General features: G+C 38.0%; 1 protein-coding gene across 2 annotated transcripts in view; it reads left to right on the plus strand.

The window, feature by feature from the left end:
- The window catches only part of RIMOC1 (RAB7A interacting MON1-CCZ1 complex subunit 1), a 48,528-nt gene that overhangs the window by 19,511 nt on the left and 6,339 nt on the right, over positions 1-22,678 (plus strand). The window contains exons 1-5 of one of the 2 annotated variants that reach the window (XM_078445146.2): positions 5,398-5,704; positions 9,343-9,449; positions 16,508-16,651; positions 19,128-19,259; positions 20,158-20,272. In XM_078445146.2, coding sequence (XP_078301272.1) covers positions 5,605-5,704; positions 9,343-9,449; positions 16,508-16,651; positions 19,128-19,259; positions 20,158-20,272 — 598 coding nt within the window. In that variant the 5' untranslated portion in view covers positions 5,398-5,604. Of the gene's footprint in view, positions 1-5,397; positions 5,705-9,342; positions 9,450-16,507; positions 16,652-19,127; positions 19,260-20,157; positions 20,273-22,678 lie in introns of those variants that run through there. The other variant, XM_078445147.2, reaches the window with a different exon arrangement.

Genomic DNA, 22,678 nt, shown 5'->3' on the forward strand with positions numbered 1-22,678 from the left:
TTTATAATTCTGTGAAAGCTTCTAGCAGCAGCTGCCTCTGTCTTCCTTTGACTTCCTTTGACAGCAGTTTCCTTAGATATGAGGCCTACAAGGGCTGCAGCCTTTTTGAGGTCAGGCTGAGGATAAAGCCAGCACACAAAAAACCGCAGGGCCAGGAGACTTGCAGGGAAATGGAGCTAGGCTGTTGGTTGAAGTCAGCACTGAAGCCTGTCCTACCTCTGGGATTTTCCAAACCATGTTATTTCCTTATTGTTTAGGTTGTAATTGAGTTTTCTGAGAACTGTAGTCAAAATTATTCTACCTAATATAACGCTTTTCCTTAAGGTAAATACTTTAGGATATTAAGAAGCTAGTGTGGCTGATTTGTCAGTTGAAATCCATGTTTTGTGTGGATATGGTTTAAACATGTTTAATTATTAGGGATTAAAAACTAGTAATATAAATCAAGTATAGTTTTTAATAGATTCTTTGCAAGTTGAATAGCAATTATTTGTAAGGTTTCAATGTGTTCTATTTGTTTTAGGAGTATTAAGAGTCTCAAGATTCCAGGGAACTTCTAATAATATACTTTATCTTTAAATGTCATGTCCCTGAAAAAAAACATAGAACTTGGAAATTACCTGACATTGCAGCAGTAGTGCATACTTATTAGCATTAGTTTATCTGGCAGATACATTTTTCAAGTAATATGAATATCATTACAGATACTAAAGGAAATAGTAAAACAGGCTGCCCGTGAAATATGGAAAATGATTAATTACCTTGGAGAGTGGAGGAGGATAAGTAATTTCTTGTAAGATAAAATGAGACCTAAAACCCAAATGATGCAACATTTAATGACAGAATATTCCATTCTGTTTCAGGACCATTTATTCTAGAGCTTAAACTATATAAAGTTCTTATTATTCAGGATGTCTCTAATTATCATGTCCTAAGTTCTTTCACATAGAGCAGCTTAGTTAACATTATACCTATAGGGGAATTTTCTCTCCCCCCCTCACCTTTTTTTTTTGTCTTTCTCTCTCGGCAGATGTAAAACTCAAGACTGAATTGCCAGGGGCTCCTGGCTGGCTCAGTCAGTTGAGCATGTGACTTTTGATCCTGGGGTTATGAATTCAAGCCCCATGTTGGGTTAGAGATTACTAAATAAATATATATTTTTTAATGTTTATTTATTTAAGACAGAGAGAGAGAGAGAGAGTGTGTGTGTGTGTGTGTGTGTGTGTGTGTGTGCAGGAGATGGGCAGAGAGAGAAAGAGGGAGAGAGAGAGAAAATCCCAAGCAGGCTTTGCACTGTCAGCACAGAGCCCAGTGCAGGGCTCAAACTCAAAAACCATGAGATCATGACCTGAGCCAAAATCAAGAGTTGGACGTTCAACCATCTGAGCTACCCAGGTGCCTTCAATTTTTTTTTTTTTTTTTTTTTAACAGCTCAGTGTGGAGCTGTGGGAGATGCAGTGAGAGAAACATCAAAGGAAAAGACTTCAAAAGGGAAAGGCTGGAGAAGGTGCAAGGCCTTAGGACATGGTTACATAGCTGAACACAGCTGTGGCTACTAAGGAACACCTTGAGCCATTAACATTGTCCAGGGCCAGATCCTCCTTCACACCTGACCCTTCCTAGTATCATAAAAAACAATTATCCCAAGATTCAACCTTGAAAAGCAAAATCATTAAGTTGATTACTTCACTTGCTTAGTTGACTTTATGCACTTAGTCTTTAGCAATTATCCTAATAAAGAGAGGCTTCATTCTGGAGTTGGGGCCTCATTCCCACTGAGTGTGAGGACCTTCACTTAACTGCACTTTGTTTGCAGACTCATCTTTTGCAACTCTGGCCATACTCCCTGCAACATGGAGCCTGATTATGATTCTCTCTCCCTCTCTCTCTCTCACTCTCCCCCTCTACCTCCTCTCCCCCTCCCCCCCTGCTCCTCTCCCCTACTCTGTGTCTCTCTTCTCTCTCTCAAATTAAAAAAAAAAAAAACTAAATAAAAATTAAAAGGAAAAAATTGGATTGCCAGTTAGATGAATGTAAAAAGTTACATTAGATAAAAGTTTTATTCAGCTTGGGTTTACATAAAGACCTCTAGAAATCAAGAAGACTGAATTCTTGCTCTCCTTCACCGATCTGCTCCTCCTTCAGATTCATCTGAATCAGTAAATGTCACTGCCCTTGGCCAAGTAGCTCTTGGCAAAAACCTGGACACAGCCTTGATATCTTTCCCCTGCACCTCTCATGTCCAATCCCTTCCCCAAATCCTACTGATTCTACTTCTATAGTGTATCCAATTGAATCACTGCTTTCCATTTCCACTGTCCCTATTCTAGTATGAATTACTTTATTTCTCATCCAGAGAACTAAATGGTCTCCCAGGTGAACTACCCACTTCTCTTTCACACTCTGTCATTCCATTCTCTTCACAGCAGCCAGAGTAAGGTCCTTAAAATACAATCTGATCATACCACTTCCTTGCTTGTAAGCAAGCTTCAATAGCTTCTTGTCCCATGTAAGATAAAGTCTACAATCTTTAACGTGGTACCAGAAGCCCTGTCTGACATGTCCCTACCAACCTATACCCATTCTGTATTATTGTTTTTTGATTTCAGACAACAGGAACTTGCACTAGTTTCAGGATAAAGATGCTGGAAACTATTGAGGAAACGTTGAGCAACCAAGACTTAGGGAGATAAACCAAGTCCTTCCCCAGGAAACTCCACAGCAGCAGAATTCTCTCTGGACTGCTGACATTAATATGATTAGTCTTGTCTCTGTGCTTCTCTCTTCAGTATTTCAAATTACCAGGGGAAAGAATTTGATTGGCTTGGCTTCTGTCAAATTTTTACCCCTGGATCTATCTATTATCCCCAATTTGATCTATCTCCACAAAGTCTACTCTGTCTTATTTATTACCATACACCTATGCCTGGCATCCAGTAGGTGTTCATTAAACATTGAATTAATGAGTACATAATTGAATAAATAATTTGGTCATGGCCATAAGACAAGGTCAGTTAATATAGACATGGCCAGTGGGAGCTTACTCCAGGTTGTGGAGTTCATTTCCATGGTTGTGAGTGAGGCATCCACCTCAAGAGATAACCTCCACCTGTGCTATTAATCCTCACCTTGTTTCACTCCCCCCCCCCCCCCACTAGGAACCTTTGGCCTCCTTCCATTCCTCCAAGCTGTCAAGAAATTTACAAATTCAGAGTCATTGCATGTGCTATTCACTGTGCCAGATATATTCTTCTCCACTGTGCTGGTTATAGATTTATTGCTCCTTAGCTCTAAATTTATGCTTTTTGCCATTTTTATGAAAAATATATGGGCCCTTTAAGTGTTTTTTTTTTTTTTGTAAACTGATACAATGTTAAATATTGTCAATAGAGGGAACTAGAGAGACATTGCAGAAAGCACAAGGTCTTCCTGCTTGTAAATTTAATTTAATTTATTTCTTCTCAGTTAATTGGATTTTATCCAATTATACAGTGATGAGGACAATGGTACAAATAGATCAATTATTTATTTTAGAAGATATTTTTTGGTAGATTCATGATGAGTTACTAATTTCTCTGAAAAATTTTTTAAATCTAGCATTATATTTTTATTATATTTATGTGAGTTTTTAAAGTAAAAATAACAAACTGTAAAATTGGAGAAAATTACTCACATTTTTTTAAAGGCAGGGTTTCTCTGGCTTTAAGCACTTTCTTCAGTGCCTTTCTTGGTGAGGGCTGGCTGTTCTCTGTTTGTATTTACCATGAGACAGTCTTCTTCAGGTGCTTACTTTGGTATAGTCTTGGACAAATCACAGAATCATGTACTCTAGGGTTTGGAGCAGTTCATAGACAAATTCTGTCCAGTTTCTTCATCTGGATATGAAGGGTTGTACTATGTGCTCTCAAATCCCTTCCAAATCTCTCTGAAGACATGCACGCATGACTATCAGTTGAGCAAATAATTTCCAGTTTCAACTATGCTTCCTACTGAAAGTCCATGGTTGTTTAATGAATTACTGAAATTGTAAATTTTATATAAAATATACACTGAGTAAGTTTTGGCTTTTTTGAGGTGTGAAATGCTTATTAGAGTTTCAATTTTTTTTTCAAAGTTTATTTGTTTTGAGAGAGAGAGAGAGAGAGTTCACATGTGTGTAAGCATGAGAGGTGCAGAGAGAGGGACAGAGAATCCCAAGCAGGCTCCACACTGTCAGCACAGAACCCAAAGTGGGGCTTGAACTCAGACTCATGACCCGTGAGATCATGACCTGAGCCAAAATCAAGAGTTGGACACTTAACCAACTGAGCCACCAAGGTGCCCTTAGAATTTTGATTCTTTAGCCCACATTGATCATATAATGCAAACTTCCTGGCCTTTAGCTTCCTGATTAGAAAGTTATATAATGAGAAGATAACGTGGGATTTTTGTTTAACTAATAAACACTTTCTGAATACTTATAATGTGCCAGGCACTATAGAAGGCACTGAGGAAACAAAATTAATACGTGATTCTTGTCTGTCCTCTATATTTAGGGTGACTTGGAGGAAGAAACTGTTGTTATAAAGGTCAGCTGGGAAGCCTTTGTGGTCCATCGCTTATAAATTACAACACACTATTTCCCTATTTTTAATGTTTCCTATTAGATATAAAACTATCTTTCATAAAAAGTAAGATAGGATGGAGATCATTCAAGATGTGCTGTGTCAAACTGAAAAAAACTTGAGTTAAGATTTGATAAGAGGCAAGAATATAGGGAATGCAAAGTAGAAATTAGACTTGTTGACGAAGTACTTTGAAACTCACACATGAGAGGATGAACTTCACACACTATGAACACTTTGAGGGTGTTGAGGTGTATGGCAATATAACTTATTGTAAATGCAAAATTTTGGTACCACTGGACACGAGATGGTTAAAGTACATTAATACGGGCTAGCCAAAGCAGATCAGAAAGAAATAAAACAAACTCAGGAGCTAAAATTAAGATTTGGAAAAGCGACACTCCAACACCTAGACTAGAAACACACACTAGCGCTGGGATCTCCCCTCCCAGATGCACAATAACCTCTCCTCTCAAAGACTTAGATGTGCTACAAGGGGGCTGTCAGGCTTTACCATTTCTGGCTAGGAGATTATAGTCATTTGATTTTAGGCAACGCTCTCGCTACAAAGGCCAAAATCGGACAGGGGCCAGAAACACAAGAGCAAGGCCAGACAGTCAACCACCACCAGCCAGTCGCTGCCACGCTCTCCTCCCAGCGCCCCCTCAGAGAAAGCTGGCTTCCTATTGGACCAACCTGAGGGTGTGGGCCGCTCCCGATTGGTTTAGAGGAGGGGGCGGGAGAGAGGCGTGCCCTGATGTCATGCCAGCCCCTAAAGTATCCCTACCGCTCAGGATTGTGGGAAGGAGAGGAAGTAACCGAAGACGAAAAAAATATAAACCGCAGCAACCTTTACGGGCCTGGACCGGCCCTGTTGCCGAGCTGGGGTTCCCTCCCACCAACCGGGTGAGCTCCGCCCTTACGCCCCGCCCAAGCCGGGAATCAGGTGACCGCGGCCCGGCAAAGTCACGTGGCTGGGGCGCGCCCGCCCGTCGTGGCCATGGCGGCCGCAGGTTCCAGTGTGGTAAGGCGAGTGGAAGAGCTCGGGGACCTGGCTCAGGCTCACATACAGCAGCTTAGCGAAGCCGCCGGCGAAGATGGTGAGGGAGCGGAGGAGAGTGGGGCGGGCGGGCTGGCCGTAGTTCATAGCTGGCACTGGACCGCGGTGCGGGCTGGAGGCTGCGGCCTGTGCTCGGTGTAGATCCCAGGCCAGAGCTACCGAAGGTGTTGCACTTGTTACCCTCGCTGCACCGTCGATTGTCCGCCTCCAGAAACTCACGTTGCCTTAAGCCAAAGCATTTGTGTCTACACTGCGTTTTTTATAACCCATGAAAACCGCTTACATCTGAGTCAAATCAGTGCTGCTCGTCTTTATGCCTATAGCGATTGGGAAAAGAGTAGAATCTGGATAAAAGTACAAAAGTTTAAATGAGTAGTTAAAGCTGACTGATAGTACGCTGGTAAGTAATGATTGGGGTGCAGTAAAGATAGCTAGGCATGTGTAACAGTTAAACTTTTTAATTGCTGCCTTATAAATTTTCGTCTTCTGTTTTGGATTCTAAATCCAACTGTAAACAATACTCTACAGAAGAGCTTTGCATTGGTATAGTTTGGACGATTCTTTTCTATACATCGCCTCAGTTCTCACCACGGCTCTGTTAGTGTTAGAACACTTGTTTGGAAAGGTCCAAGTGTTTTCCTTAGGAAAGACTGGCTTAGAGAATTACTGCGACTTTTAAGTTTAATTGTCTTATTTACATCTCAGCTCCCTATAGGTTCTACATTATTTTATTTTTGAGTTTTGAGCATTTAGTAATACAGATAGGCTTTTAAATTCTGGTGGTCTGTCATCAGACTTATAGGAAAATAGTAGTGGAACATTTTGCCAGATTATTGATTGTTGGTGAATGTATTGAATAGGGTCCACAATGAAATGGCTCGAGTTCAATAAAGATTATTTGCTTGATTATCTTTTCTTAGAGTATGTTTTTCAAAATCCACAGACCACCCTGAAGCTGACTTCTTTTTTGGTTTGTGGTAAGTGAATCCCAGGATTCACATGAATAGTTTATCCACCGTAGTGGCTATTACCTGGAAGTGTATCCAAATTACCTCTAAATAAGCTATACAGTGATCTTCACCCCACACCAGCTCCACTTAAACCAGACTAAAGAGATCAAAGAATGTTTTTTATTCACTTATCACTGAGCCCAAACGTCATTCTCATTTTTCCATGGAAGAGTTCTTTACTCCAGACTAGAATAAGGGGTGGAAGTAAAAGTAAAGTGGTGGGGCACAGAAGTGGCTCAGCTGGTTAATCATCCTACCTTGGCTCAGGTCATGATCTCATGGTTGGGTTCGAGACACCATTGGGCTCTCCACTCTCAGCAAGGGGCCCGCTTCAGATCCTTTGTCTCCCTTTCTCTGCTCCCTCCCCTGGTCACTCTCTCTCTCTCAAAAATAAATAAACATCAAAAAAATTTAAAAAGTAAAGTGATGTATGTCCTTGTTGAGAGACATTATTTGATTTTTTAATTTTTAAAGATTTTAGTTTTAAGTAATCTCTGCACCCAGCATGGGGCTCAAATTTACAATCCCAAAATAAAGAGTCATATGCTCCAACCACTAAACTAGCCAGGCACCCCTTTTTGGGAGACTTTAAAGTTGTGAAGATTTACTAAAAGTAAAATAATACTGATCTTCGTTATGAGCTATTAATGAGTATTAATGGCAACATTTTCTTATTCTATGAAGTTAAATTAAAACATGGTTGCAGATGTTTGAACTGAACTTGGCATTCTTTTCCACACAACAAAAATAATATTCACTCAATATGTGTCCTTTCCTGTAACAGCTACATATTTGTATTACATTATAGGAATTGATAGTTTTCTGTTTTCTACTTCAAATGAGATGAGATGCAACTAGACATTATTCTAAGATTGCTCTCCTTTTTATTTCTGATCAATTTTTGTTCTTTATTTCTCATTGTACAAGCACAATATGTTCAGTATATAGAAATATGCCATGAAAGGGACTTTTTCCAGAGGTCATGTAAGAGTCACTTGTCTTTGCCTTGCCAGTCGTCACTTCAATGGTTCTAGTAAAAATACTATATTTTATAAAAGTTTGCTAAAATGTGAGCCATTATCCCCTCTCCCCTGTACTTAGGAATTCATGTGAGATACTCCTTCAGCAATGGTTTAGTGAATTTAGTACAACTCTTTACATTTAAAATAATCTTGCAAATTAAGAAGAAAATGTCAACTAAGTTTCTAAAGCACATATAGAGTGCCATGTTCCATTCACAGTGGAATTTTTTTCCCCCCAGGTTGGGAGATGCTACTTCTGGGCTGAGAGATTGGAAGGCAGTGCTAAAGAAGTAGCTTTCAAAGCAAAAAAATAGTGGATCTTAAATCAATCAGAATCTGGTTTAGATACAGGCTAGTCCTCACTTGGAAAAACTTAAGGTCATTGTATGGTTGCCAACAGACATAATGAAGCTGGTGTCGCTTTCACTCCAATACTAAACAACTTACTATTTGTATAAGTGCTAAAGCTGGATCAGATGGGCCTGCAGTAAGTTCTACATTTTCTGTCTGTTGGCTAGTGTTGGAAAAGATACATATTTCTGAAGGGAAGCACAAAAGGGGCAAATTCAGAGACTTTGAAGTCTTGATGGTAGGCATGTCTAAATTTGACTACGTGAGATGGTGCAGAAGGGTAGATAAATAGTACCTTGGTATGGACACTTGGCGGGTTAGGGAGGAAAAATTTATAAGAAAAAAGTGAAACCATGAAAACCAAGGGAATATGATACTGGAGACAGGGGAGAAATTAGACAATGTAGGGGTGCCTGGGTGGCTCAGTTGGTTAAGCATCAGACTCTTGGTTTCCGCTCGGGTCATAATCTCATGGTTTGAGTTCGAGCCCCTCATTGGGCTCCAAGCTGACAGTGTGGAGCCTGCTTGGGATTCTCTGTCTCCCTCTCTCTGCTTCCCCCCCCCCCCAACTTGCGCTATCTCTGTCTCTCTCAAAATAAATAAGGAAACTTAAAAAAATTAAAAAAAAAAGAAATTAGACAATGTAGAGGGGAGAGAGGGTGAATTGTTTTTAGAGGGCATATTAGAATACTCCTTTCTTTGGAAGAATTAGGTAATTTGTTCCACTTACAGGTTTTTGAAGGAATAAAATATGCAGATGGATTATGTAATTTTTTAGATTATGTAATTTTTTAATTATAACAGCTATTTACATACATAAATACATAAACAGGATAAAGTTAAAATTGCTCAGAGCTTACATTTTTGGCGCACTTGATTTAATCAGTCATGTTCTTTTAGGAAATACATTTATGAGATTATAAGTTTTTAGTGGAAGAACTTTCTGTAGACTTATGTATATTGTTTGTACTATTCGAATACAAGTTTTCAATTTATTATTTAAATATTTTGAGTATGTCAACATCATAAAAGCAGCACTATGAAAATGAAAATACACATTGCATTTAAGAAATGGCAACTGAACCTGGAGAAGTTCAGTCTAGCTATTGAGAATAAATTACTGTGATGAATTTAGGTAGGATTAGGCATTATGATGTACTTCATGGTTTACATAAGATATTACTACCATGCTGCGTCTTCATGCTGTGACATAATATGATTTCAGATACACCATTTTTTTTTTGTTTAAAGAACACCTTGAAACTATATGAAATTCATGTTTTTATCTCTTACAGATCACTTTTTAATTCGGGCTTCTGCAGCTCTAGAAAAATTGAAACTTCTGTGTGGAGAAGACAAAGAATGTTCAAACCCATCAAATCTTCTAGAACTTTACACACAGGTACTGAAACAGATGTGGTTTCTGAGATGATATGGGGACAGATTGCCTATATAAGATGATTGACTCTGACTCCAAAGTTTAGGTGTAGTGAAACCAATTTATTCTCTATTTAAAGTGTTTGATTTTTGGGGCACCTGGCTGTCTCAGTTGGTAGAGCATACAGCCCCTAATCTTGAAGTTGTAAGTTTGAGCCCCACATTGGGTGTACAGATTGCTTAAAAATAAAATCTTAAAAAAAAAAAAGTGTTAGGGTACCTGGGTGGCTTAATTGGTTAAGGGTACAACTCTTGGTTTCAGCTCAGGTCACGATCTCACATTTTATGGGATTGAGCCCCACATGGGGCTCTATGCTGACAGTGGGGAGCCTGCCTTGGATTCTCTCTCTGTCCCTCTTTATCTGCCCCACCCCCACTCACATGCTTATGCTTGCTCGCCCTCACTCTCAAAATTAAATAAACCTAAAAAAAAAAAAATAAAGTATTTAATTTTGGTCAGAAAAACCCCTTTATATATAAAACATATAGACTTGAAACTTTGAAACTATAGAAAGAAGATTTATTATTTAATGTATTGTTAAGGAAAAAAATCTTGCAGATAGCAGAATTGCTTCCTTTTATATTTCATTAAGCAAAACACTAGTACATGCAATTTCCAAGCTTTTGAAAGTTATTCAGAGGGAATAAAGGTCTCTGTAAGGTCCCTGATTATTTTTTTTCCCTGAAATTCATCCTTTTTTGGGATCCTCCACATGACTCTCCTGCTATTGTCATGCAACTGTATAAAATTTTTCTGCACCCCAGTCTCCCCCCTGCTGCTTTTTTTTTTTTTTTTTTTTTTACTTTCCTTTCAAATTCAGGTCTCTGTATGGGGAAGACCTAGTTTGGTTTTCTCAAACACTGCTGAGGCAAGTTGACATTAAGAAACATAATTTCATTATAGTAACTAACGTTCTTATAGCACTTTATAGTTGACAGAGTGCCTTATATGCTTTACTTGATAATGAAGACAAAGTGGTTATGAAGAGTAGAGTAAACATAGTTAAGCTTTCAAAGTACACATGTATAGCATTTAGGGGCCTGGCACTCTACTTCTTATTGGGAGGTACATAAAGCTGGTTTCCGCCTTCAGATATCATGGTTGACTGAACCTATAACAACTTACTCATAAAACCCAAAGGGCTGCTGTTATTTGGCAGAGCTCTGCCTGGCTTTCTTTCCCTTTGGAAGACTCCCTGCTTGTTTCATTTCTTTCAGTGAGAGAGTTGTAAACATTTTTTTTCTCTTCAGATTTTTATTTAAATTCTAGTTACTTCACATACAGTGTAATAACTGGTTTCAGGAGTAGAATTCAGTGATTCATCCCTTACAACACCCAGTGCTCATCATAGCAAGTGACCTCCTGAATACCCATCACCCATCTAGCCCATCCCCCACTCACCTCCCTCCATCAACCCTGTTTGTTCTCTTTCACAGCCTCTTGTGCGTTGTTACCCTTTCTGTTTTCAGTGTTTCCCCCCCTCCCCTATGTTCATCTCTTTTGTTTCTTAATTCCACATATGAGTAAAATCATATGGTGTTATTCTTTCTCTGGCTGATCTATTTTGCTTAGCATAATATACTTTAGTTCCATCCGTGTTGTTGTTGCAAATAGCAAGATTTCATTCTTTTTGATCACCGAGTAATATTCCATGTACACACACATATACACACACACACACAGACACGCACCATGTCTTCTTTATCCATTCTCAGTTGATGGACATTTGGGCTCTTTCCATACTTTGGGTATAGTTGATAATGCTGCTATAAATACTGGGGAGCATGTGCCTCTTTGATTCTATATTTTTGTATCCTTTGGGTAAATACCTAGTAGTGCAATTGCTGGATCGTGGGGTAGTTCTAGTTTTGATTTTTTGAGGGACCTCCGAACTGTTTTCCAGAGTGGCTACACCAGTTTGCATTCCTACCAACAGGGTAAGAGGGTTCCCCTTTCTCCGTATCCCTGCCAATACCTGTTGTTTCTTGTATTATTAATTTGGTATCTTATCATGATTTTGATTGATATTTCCCTAATGATGAGTGATGAAGAGCATCTTTTCATGTGTCTGTTAGCCATCTGTATGTCTTCTGTGGAAATATGTTCATGTCTTTTGCCCATTTCTTCACTGGATTATTTGATTTTTGGGTGTTGAGTTTGATAAGTTCTTTATATATTGTGAGTACTAACCTGTTATCAGATATGCCATTTGCAAATATCTTCTATTGTATAGGCTGCCTTTTAGTTTTGTTGACTATTTCCCTTGCTGTGCAGAAGCTTTTTATCTTAACTACTAATTTATTTTTTCTTGTTTTCGTTGCCTTCAGTGATGTGTCTGGTAAGAAATTGCTCCAGCCTAGGTCAGAGAGGTTGCTGCCTGTGTTCTCCTCTAGAATTTTGATGGTTTCCTCTCTCATATTTAGGTCTTTTATAAATTTGAATTTTTGCATATGGTGTCAGAAAGGGGTGCAAATTCAATTTTCTACATGTTGCTGTCCAGTTTTCCCAACATTTTTGTTGAAGAGTCTGCCTTTTTTCCATCAGGTATTCTTTCCTTCTTTGTTGAGGATTACTTAACCATGTAGTTGTAGATCCATTTCTGGACTTTCTGTTCTGTTCCATTGATCTGTGTGTCTGTTTTTGTGCCAGTACCATACTGTCTTGATGATTACAGTTTTGTAATATAGCTTAAAGTCCGGAACTGTGATGCTTCCAGCTTTGCTTTTCTTTTTTATGATTGCTTTGGCCATTTGGAGTCTTTTGTCGTTCCATACAAATTTTAGGATTGTTCTAGCTCTGTGAAAAATGCTAATGGTATTTTGATAGAGATTGCATTAAATGTGTAGATTGCTTTGGGTAGTATGGACATTTTAACAGTGTTCTTCCAATCCATGAACATGGAATATTTTTCCTTTTTGCAGTTGGGGGGGGGGGGTCCTCTTCAATTTCCTTCGTAAGTGTTACACAGTTTTACTGTTACACAGTTTTACTGGTTAGGTTTATTCCTAGGTATCTTATGATTTTTGGTGCATTTGTAAATGGGATTGATTCCTTGACTTTTCTTTCTGCTGCTTCATTATTGGTATATAGAAATGCAACAGATTTCTGTACATTGACTTTATATCCTGAGACTTTGCTGAATTCATGTATTCTAGCAATATTTTGGTGGAATCTTTGGGTTTTCCACATAGAGTAACATGCTGTCTGTAAATAGTGAAAGTTTGACTTCTTCCTTGCCGACTTGGATGCCTTTTATTTCTTTTTGTTGTCTGATTGCTGAGGCTAAGACTTCCAGTGTTATGACAAATAGTAATGGTGACAGTGGGCATCTGTCTTGTTCCTGACCATACAGGAAAAGCTCTCAGTTTTTCCCCATTTGAGGATGATATTAGCTGTGAGTCTTTTGTATATGGCCTTTATGATGTTGAGGTATGTTCCATTTATTCCTACTTGTTGAGGGTTTTTATCAAGAATGGATGCTGTATTTTGTCAAATGCTTTTCTGCGTCTATTAAGAGGGATTATACAGTTTTTATCCTTTCTTTTATTAATGTGGCGTATCATATTGAATGATTTGCGGATACCAAACCAGCTCTGTAGCCCAGGAATAAATCCCACTTTATTGTGGTGAATAATTCTTTTCATGTACTGTTGAATTCTATTTGCTAGTATCTTATTGAGATTTTTTGCATCCATGCTTATCAGGGATATTGACCTGTAATTTTCCTTTTTATTGGGTCTTTGTCTGGCTTTGGAGTCAAGGTAATGCTAGCTGCATAGAAGGAGTTTGGAACTTTTCCTTCCATTGCTATTTTTTGGAACAGGTTAAGAAGAATAGGTAGTAACTCTTTAAATATCTGGTAGGATTTCTCTGGGAAGCCATCTGGCTCTGTACTTTTATTGGGAGATCCTTCCTTCTTTCCTTCCTTTCTTCCTTCCTTTCGAGAGCATGGATGGTTGACACGGGTTGGGGGGGGGGGAGAGAAAGAGAGAGAGAGAGAGAGAGAGAGAGAGAGAGAGAATCTTAAGCAAGCTTGATGTTCATGATGTTCAGTGTGGAGTCCGACATGGGGCTCAATCCCACAACCCTGGGATCATGACCTGAGGTGAAATCAAGAGTTGGACGCTCAACAGACTGAGCTACCCAGCGCCCCTGTTGGGAGATTTTTTTTTTTAAGTTTATTTATTTATTTTGAGAGAGAGAGCTAGCAGGGAATGGACAGACAGAATCTCACATAGGATCTGCTCTGTCAGCATGGGGCTTGAACCCACAAACCATGAGATCATGACAGAGCTGAAATCAAGAGTCCGATGCGACTGAGCAATCCATGCGCCCCAGGAGATTTTTGATTACTGATCAGTTTCTTTGCTGGTTATGGGTTTGTTCAAATTTTCTGTTTCTTCCTGTTTCAGTTTTGGTAGTTTTTATGTTTCTAGGAATGTGTCCATTTCTTCCAGATTACCGAGTTGATTGACATAATTTTTCCTAATACTCTCTTACGGTTATTTGTATTTCTGTGGTGTTGGTTATGATCTCTCCTCTTTCGTTCCTGATTTTATTTATCTAGGTTCTTTCTCTTTTCTTTTTGATAAGTCTGGCTAGGGGGTTATCAATTTTATTAATACATTCAAAGAGTCAGCTCTTAGTTTTGTTGATCTGTTCTACTGGGTTTTGTTTGTTTGTTTCTACTTCATTTATTTCTGCTCTAGTCTTTATTATTTCCCTTTTTCTGCTGGCTTTAGGCTATATTTTCTGTTCTTTTTTAGCTTCTTTACATGTAAGTTTAGGTTGTGTCTTTGAGACTTTTCTTGCTTCTTGAGGTAGGCCTGTATTGAATATACTTCCCTCTTAGGACTGCCTTGCTGCATCCCAAAGGTTTTGGACTGTCATGTTTATATTTTCATTTGCTTCCATGTACTTCTTTATTTCTTTTTTAATTTTCTGATTTACCCATTCATTCTTCAGTAGGATGTTCTTTAACCTCCATGTATCTATGGTCTTTCCAAATACTTTCTTGTGGTTGACTTCAGGTTTCATAGCTTTGTGGTTTGAAAATATGCATGGAATGATCTAGATCTTTTTGTGTTTGTTGAGGGCTGATTTATGACCCAGTATGTTTGTTGCACTGGTTCTCACTACTTGCCCCTGTAGAGATGCATATGCAAGGTGCAGGGGCGCAGGGCTTAGTGTAAGCACCCGGTCTCCACTTGGTGGTCCTCTTTAGCTCACTGAGATTGCTCAGTACTGATGGGCGGCGGAGGGAGGGAGAGTGCAAAATGGCTTAGCCTGGCTCTTCCGTCCCCAGAGCAGGGAGCTTGTGCCTGCCACTTTTCGTGTAGTCCTCACAGAAAATCACTTCTCTTGTGTCCCTGGCTTTCATCAAATCCCTGTCTTCATGCTGTCTGTGTCTGAGCTGTTTTATCTCAGGTGTGTGGCTTGATTTCTAAACTCCGAATTTTAGGGACTTGTGCAGCAGGGCCCTGTGCTGATCCTCTGGGGGAGGGTCTCGCCAAGCTGTTGCCCCTTGCCAACTGTCCCAGGAAAGTGTTTGCAGGACCACGCAGTGGTTTGGAGTTCATGGCAAAGTGGAGCAGAAAACTGGCATCAAGACTCGCTGTCCTCAGTCAGTGTCCCTGCTCCTATGCCTGGGAATCGTGTAGCACGTTAGCACCACCCTTTCTTCTGTCCCCTAGAAGGCCTTGCTGCCACTCCCAAGTGCAATCCAAGCAGGGGATCTATTTCTCCCCCAACAACCAGAGAATCCTCAGACCACACTGTCTTCTGCAGGGTCTCCACCCTCCTTCCCCACGGGAATACTGCTAAGCCAGGCACGACCTTGGCAGTGGTGGACTTCTAAAACTTGTTGCACTCCACTCCTTACAATACTTTGCAGTAGTCTTTTTTTTTTAGCAGGGCTCCCTCTCCTCTGGAGCACCCTCAGTTCTTATCTCCCCCAAATCAACTCTCTGCAGATTCTACCTTCCACAATTTTACTTGTAGTCTTATTTTTTCAGTCAGTTGATTTCTTGGGTGTTCAGAATGACTGGATATTTATCTAGCTGTGTTCAAGGGAAGAGGGAAGCTTCCCCCTATCCCTCCATCTTAATTAACTTCTACCCTCTAAACATTTGAATTTATTTCTAAAGATAAGATGAAAGACCTAGAGATACAGATTTGAATTCTCCAGGCCCCCTTAGACCCTAATTATGGTTCTGAATCAAAGTTACTATCCGTAGGATAATGATTTGCTCTTCCTGACTTAGGCCTTCAACACAAGAACACTTAGCGCTTAAGTAGCCCTGTATAATTAATATTCTGTGTGTTGTACATATGTTAATTCATTCTATCATCAAAGCAAGGAACTTTGAAAAGCAGTTTCTTTATTTTACCAATAAAATTGACTGTCCTTGGTTAGTTGGGTGATTAGTGGAAGAACTCAGTTTCCTTAGTCTTAGTCCAGTAGATTAAAAAAAAAGAGAGAAAGGGTTGTGTAGTTTTAAGGTACTTGAACAGAGCATCTTATATTTAGGAATGCTAGGGATTTAGTGTTTAAATTGCATAATGTTGGCTATATACTGCCTTTATTGGGTGGCAGAATACATATTCCCCAAATGCTAGGTCTGCATTTGAAGAAACAAATAAACTATTTGAAGATTCAATATATGAAACTAGAGGTAGTGATCTTAAATTGATATAGCAGGCATTTAGAAAATGTTCAAGAAGTATGTATGTGTAAATTGCAAGGAACATAATATATTTTTCGTAATTAATGTCATATATGATTAGCTTAAAGTCTTATTTATTTACTTTTTTTGAGAGAAGCAAGATTATCATTAATTCAATATTTTACTAAAATACCTATGAGGTTTCCTATGAGGCCCATCAGAGACTATGTGTACAGCTAGACATTTTTCCCACTTTTCAAATTTAATTGTCTAATAAAGCATCTGTATATGTAAGGTTAAAATGTAAGTTATTCACATTTCAATCATTAATGGATACTTTTGTTTGTTTTACTGCAGGCCATTTTGGACATGACATATTTTGAGGAGAACAAACTAGTAGATGAAGATTTTCCTGAGGACTCTTCACAGAAAGTAAAAGAGCTGATCAGTTTTCTTTCAGAACCAGAAATTTTAATTAAAGAAAATAATATGCATCCAAAAGTAAGTTTTGTAGTCCTGTGAATTATGGTGGAATGCTGTTTCTTCCTCTTCTGCTCTTTAGAGTCTGTCATTTCTTCTTCTGGAATGTGTCTTGGTCTCTGTTTAAAATGAAGATTAAAGGAGGGATGTATGAGACTTTAACACCTCAGACCAACATCACGACTAAAGTATCACATACATGTTTCAGAATATTTGCATGATGGAATTGTATTGGAATTACTGGTGCCTGATCATTTTCTAAACACAGATATTTGCTATTTCTGCTCCCTTTACTTCCGCAGATTGAAGGTCCTGAGGGATCTAATTAACACATCTCTTGTCCTTTTTACAGTCTTTTTCCTCCTGGGCATTTGCTGCTTTTCTTCCTATTGATCACCCCATCCCTCTGAGGCCCTCAGAGCCTGGCTTTTGTTCTTCCCCAAACATCTGCCCTTTCTCCCATCCTGGAAAGATACACCCTCACCAAGGATATCTTAATCCTCTGATTTTCTCTATTCTGTCTGCTTGACAACCTGTTCACATGCTTTTTATTGTCAACTCTGTTTAGATGATTCCAAGATTTTTGTCTAGCCCTGGCTATTCTTGCAAGCAAATAATTTATTATCTTTAACTGCCTGGTGGCTCTCTTTACCCAGATTTTTTTTTTTTTTTTCTATGTGTTTATCGGGATGTTAACTGTGGGAACAAATAATCTCAAGTTTTAAATGATACAACACAGTAAAAGTTTGATATATTAAAACCTTATATATATTTTTTTTCATTATTTTATTCTAACAGTACTACAAGTGTCATCTTGTTTCAAGTAACAGATTTCTAAAAAGTTACCCTTTTTTAACACTTATTTTTTATTGAACTGTTGTTGACATACAATGTTACATTAGTTTCAAGTGTATGGTATAGTGATTCAACAATTTCGTATGTTATGCTATGTTCATAAGTGTAGCTACATCTTCCAAGGCAATTACAATACCATTGTACCCATTTTCCCTGTGATTTACTCATTCCATAACTGGGAGCCTGTATATCCCACTCTGTTTCCTTCACCTGTTTTGCCCATTCCTCTGGCAACCATCAGTTTGTTCTCTATTTATGAGTCTGATTCTGCTTTTTGTTTGTTTATCCATTTGTTTTGTTTTTTAGATTTCACATGTAAGTGAAATCACGTGGTATTTGTCTTTCTCTGTCTGATTTATTTTTCCTAGCACGATACCATGTAGGTCTATCTACGTTATCACAAATGGCAAGATCTTTTCTTTTTTATGGCTGAATAATAACCCTTTGTATTTACCACATCTTTTTTATCCATTTATCTATTAATGGACATTTGGGTTATTTCCATATCTTGGCTATTATAAATAATGCTGCAATAAACGTAGGAGTGCATATATTTTTTTAAATTAGTCTTTTTGTTTTGGGTAAATACCCAGTAGTGGAATTACTTGATCATACAGTAATTCTATTTTTAATTGTTGAGGAACATTCATACTGTTTTCTCAGTGGCTGCACCAAATTACATTCCTACCAGTAGCATACAAGGGTTCCTTTTTCTCCACATCCTTACCAACACTTATTATTTCTTGTCTTTTTGATTCTAGCCATTCTGACAGGTGCAAGATGATATCTCATTGTGATTTTGATTTGCATTTCCCTGATAATTAGTAATGTTGAGCATCTTTTCATGTGTCTGTTGGCCATCTCTATATATCTTCGTTTGAAAAATGTCTATTCACGTCCTCTGTTCGCTTTTTGATTGGATTATTTGGGGGTTTTTTTGGTGTTAAGCTATATAGATTCTTTATATGTTTTGGATATTAACCCCTTATCAGGTATACCATTATGTTATTTGCAAACATCTTCCATTCAGTAGGTTGCATTTTCATTTGTTGATGGTTTCCTTTGCTGTGCAGAAGTTTTTTGTTTTGATGTAGTCTCAGTAGTTTATTTCTTTTGTTTCCGTTGCCTCAAGAAAAATACCTAAAAAAATATTGCTAAGGCCAATATCAAAGAAATTACTGCCTATGTTTTCTTCTAGGCGTATTGTGGTTTTAAGTCTTACGTTTAGGTCTTTATTTTATTTTGAGTTTATTTTTGTGTATGGTGTAAGAAAGTAATCCAGTTTCATTCTTTTTCATGTAGCTGTCCAGTGTTCCCAGCATGATTTATTGAATGAAAAGTTATCTTTTTAATCAGATTATGGAATACTTATATTTCAGATATATTAGAAATGGCTACTAAAATACTTAAATATTATTTTCTAAAAAATTGTAAATTGGAGTAGTTATTTTCACGTAGCAATAGATTTCTAAACTTATAATTGATTCAAACAAAGTAAGGCATTCATGAATAATAAGTAGCCAAGTAAAGGGCAAATTTTGTGAAATGAAAGTGTTTTGAATTGCTCAATATTTTGGAATTTAATTTTGATTTTTACAGATGTGACGTTTCTTTTTTTAGCTAAGTCTTTGTTGTGTTTCAGCCCTGCGATTTGCTTGGGGATGAACTTCTGGAATGCCTCTCTTGGAGAAGAGGCGCTCTACTCTATATGTATTGTCATTCTCTGACCAAAAGGAGAGAGTGGCTCACAAGAAAATCCAGTTTGCTTAAAAAGGTAAAAAGGTGTTCCTTATACATTTTAGATTGTTGACTTTACAGGTTTCAAAAAGCTGTCATTGGTGTAGTACGAAGAGTAGTGGAATCAAAGGGTCTGGGTTTGCACTCCAGGTTTCAACTTACTAGCTATGTATTCTTAAGCATATGGGAATTATTGTGAAGATTAAATAAGATAACATGTGAAAGCCTTTGTAAACTGGGAAGTTGACGTGCTTTTTTTAAGTTTGGGATTTTTTTTTTTAATAGAATATAGACTGTCTGTATTAATTTCTAAGCATATTTATGGCCTGAAGGAAACAAACTTGGCTGTGACCCTCTCTCTGTCAGCAGATCACTCATAAAGAACCTCGTGACCCTACTGTAGAACACTGTAACCCTCTGATTCATCTTGACTCTTCTGACCAAATCTGTAAATCCAAAGAACCTGTCTTACATTGTTTCACTAAGAATTCAAACTTGAGTTGGTTGTATACATAGTTTATGCGGGCCTAGAAATGAGAGGTTACCCTTGATGTAAAATTTTGTTCATAGTATTTCTTAAATTATAATAAGTACATGTTTTAATAAATTATTTTTGAACAATTACTTGTTATTTTATCTTTTTCTTCCTCTGTTAACATCTTTGACAAATATATTACTGAGTCATGTGTTCTTGATTAGTTTTTTCTTTTTTTATCTCCCATACTCTTTTGCTAATTGGAGCATTTGGAAGGTTGTATTTATAAAAGTTTTGGGATGGGGTGGGTCCTTCTACCATTGTGATATAATAACCACAAGATACATTTACAAACTAGTCAATTTTCTCTTAAGTAAAGAAGGGGGGGGAAATTAACGTTTGAGGTTTCTACAGTTCTTCATATAATACTTATAATTCTTTGGCTTTGATTTTCATTTAGTATCTTATTGATGGAATCAGTTACTTGCTACAGATGCTAAATTACCGGTGTCCTATCCAGTTAAATGAAGGAGTTTCTTTCCAAGACTTAGACACAGCTAAATTACTGAGTGAAGGTAATGTGATCTCTTTTTGCAGTTTCTTGTTTTAAAGGTTTTTTTTTTCTTAATTTTTACGTTTACTAGACTTTATTCTGTTTTAAATGAATTTCAAGGTACATTATATACCAAAAAATAATAAAAGGGCTTTTAAATATCTTCTCATGTAAAAAATAAAAAATACTGCTATTCCCTTTATAGTAACTTTGAAAGAATTATATGTCATGCTGCTTTTATTTCGTATCCCCAATTAGCCCAATTAGGCACTAGATTCAGCTACTTGAAACAGACTGGAAATAACTTTTTTTAAGTTTATTTATTTTGAGAGAGAGAGAGAGAGAGAGAGCGCCATGCAAGCAAGCTGGGGAGGGTCAGAGAGAAAGGGAGAGAGAGAATCCTAAGCAGACTCTGCACTGTCAGCATAGAGCCCGACTTGGGCCTTGAACTCACAAACCTTGAAATCATGACCTGAGCCTAAATCAAGAGTTGGATCCTATCCGACTGAGCCACCCAGGTGCCCCGGAAGTAACTTTTAAACAAGTAGAAATTTACTGCTCTTTCACATAAAAATGGTCTTAAGGGGCACATGGGTGGCTTAGTCAGTTGAACGTCCGACTTCTGCTCAGGTCATGATCTCACGGTTCCTGGGTTCAAGCCTCATGTTGGGTTCTGTGCTGACAGCTCAACTTGGAGCCTGGAGCCTGCGTCAGATTCTGTGTCTCTCTCTCTCTCTGTCTCTGCCCTTCCCTCACTTGCACTCTCTCTCAAAAATAAATAAACACTGAGAAAAAAAACAACAACCAAAACCAGAGCTGATTATGGTGATTCCTATCAGGATCCTACCTTTTTCCTCCATCATCTTCAGAACTACAGCCTTACAGCTTCAGAGGGAGGCATTTATACAGAATACATGTAAATAGTACTTCCCAGAGTTGTGCAACATGCACCTCTGTTGAGGATATTGCATTTTCAGTGTCTCAACATGCTTCTGGAGGTCTTTTCGTCTCACCTGTGTTTCAGTCTATAGGAATGGCAAAAAGATGTTTCTTTCAGTCAACACTGCTCCTTTGGAAAACCTTCTTAGAAGTTTCTGACACTTAAAACTTCCACCTACATTTCACTGGCAATAATTTAATCACATGGCTTCAAACAGCTACAAGGGAACCTGGGATTACAGTATAGCCCGTCACCTGATACATTGCCATCCCAAATAAAATTGTCTCTTAACTAAGAAAGAAGGGAAGAATGAATACTGGGTGGCAAATGTTAGTTCCTATCATATCTATCCACCTGAAAATATTAGGAACTGGATATAGAGCATCATTTGGGTTTTAGACTGAGGTGTGGGAGGGAAGAACCACTTATTTTTGCCATCTCTTTGTAAGTGGAGGAACTGATGTCATGATAAGCCAGAAGATGTGTTGAAGGTCACATAGCTGGCAAGTGACATTAGATTATATGTGTAAACTTTCTTTTTACTTCATCTGAAATTTTGATGGGGAGAAATCAAATACGGAGAAGAAGAAACCTTAGGGAAAATTCTATATTTCAATTTTATAAGTATATTTTAATTATCCTTTTTTCTTTGTTAGCTTTTGTAGGTTTTTCCATTTTATTTGAAAACACTGCTTAGAAAAAGCAGCATGATTTAAGCTACTGAAAGTTGTTATTTTCAGTTAATTCAGGCACGTAGCTGTCCTAAAAATTGCAAATACCAAATGCTCCTCCAGTGGGCCTGTTTTGACAAACATGGTGTTTTGGTTTATTTGTAGGAAGTATTTCTTGCGGATAACTAGTAAACTGATTAGCTGCATTGACAGTGGCCTTCCTAAAATCTCCTCACCCACCAATATGGATTGATGTAAAAGAAAAAGTAGGGATGGGCACGAAAGCCTATTTGGAACCAAAGAAAGTAGCAAGAGTCACCAATTTCTCTTATTCTCTCATTTCTAGTCATAGGGTAGTATACTCTTACAGCCTGGAATTTTCTCTTCAGGATGTTTGTGGTACTAGTGTCTTCTCTTAAATCATAATTTGATTGCATTAGCCCCTAGCTTCCACTACTTCTTCCACAGGAGAATCAAAAGGGACAGATAGGGTCTCTTTTTTCCAGGAAAAAAAAAAAAGAAAACAACATCCACTCCATAGCACTTTTGCCACAGGGCTAGGTACTCTTCTGGTGTTGGCTTCTTGTTCTCATCTAAAGCAGTTTGTTCCTCCCTACTTCATCTCTCTCAAGATGTAGGTTAGGAGCCAGGAAGCCTACCTGGCTGAATTACTCCTGATACCCCATCAGAGAGGTTCTAATTTTTTTTCTTCACTTAAAACATTTATTCAAAAATGAAAACAATGTAAGTGTTTTGACATGATAGTTTTTGTATACTTAAATCTGTATATTTTTATACATACTATGGTTTTGAAAAT

Source organism: Panthera onca, chromosome A1, assembly GCF_046562875.1.
Source record: "Panthera onca isolate mPanOnc1 chromosome A1, mPanOnc1 haplotype 2, whole genome shotgun sequence".
Lineage (NCBI taxonomy): Eukaryota > Metazoa > Chordata > Mammalia > Carnivora > Felidae > Panthera > Panthera onca.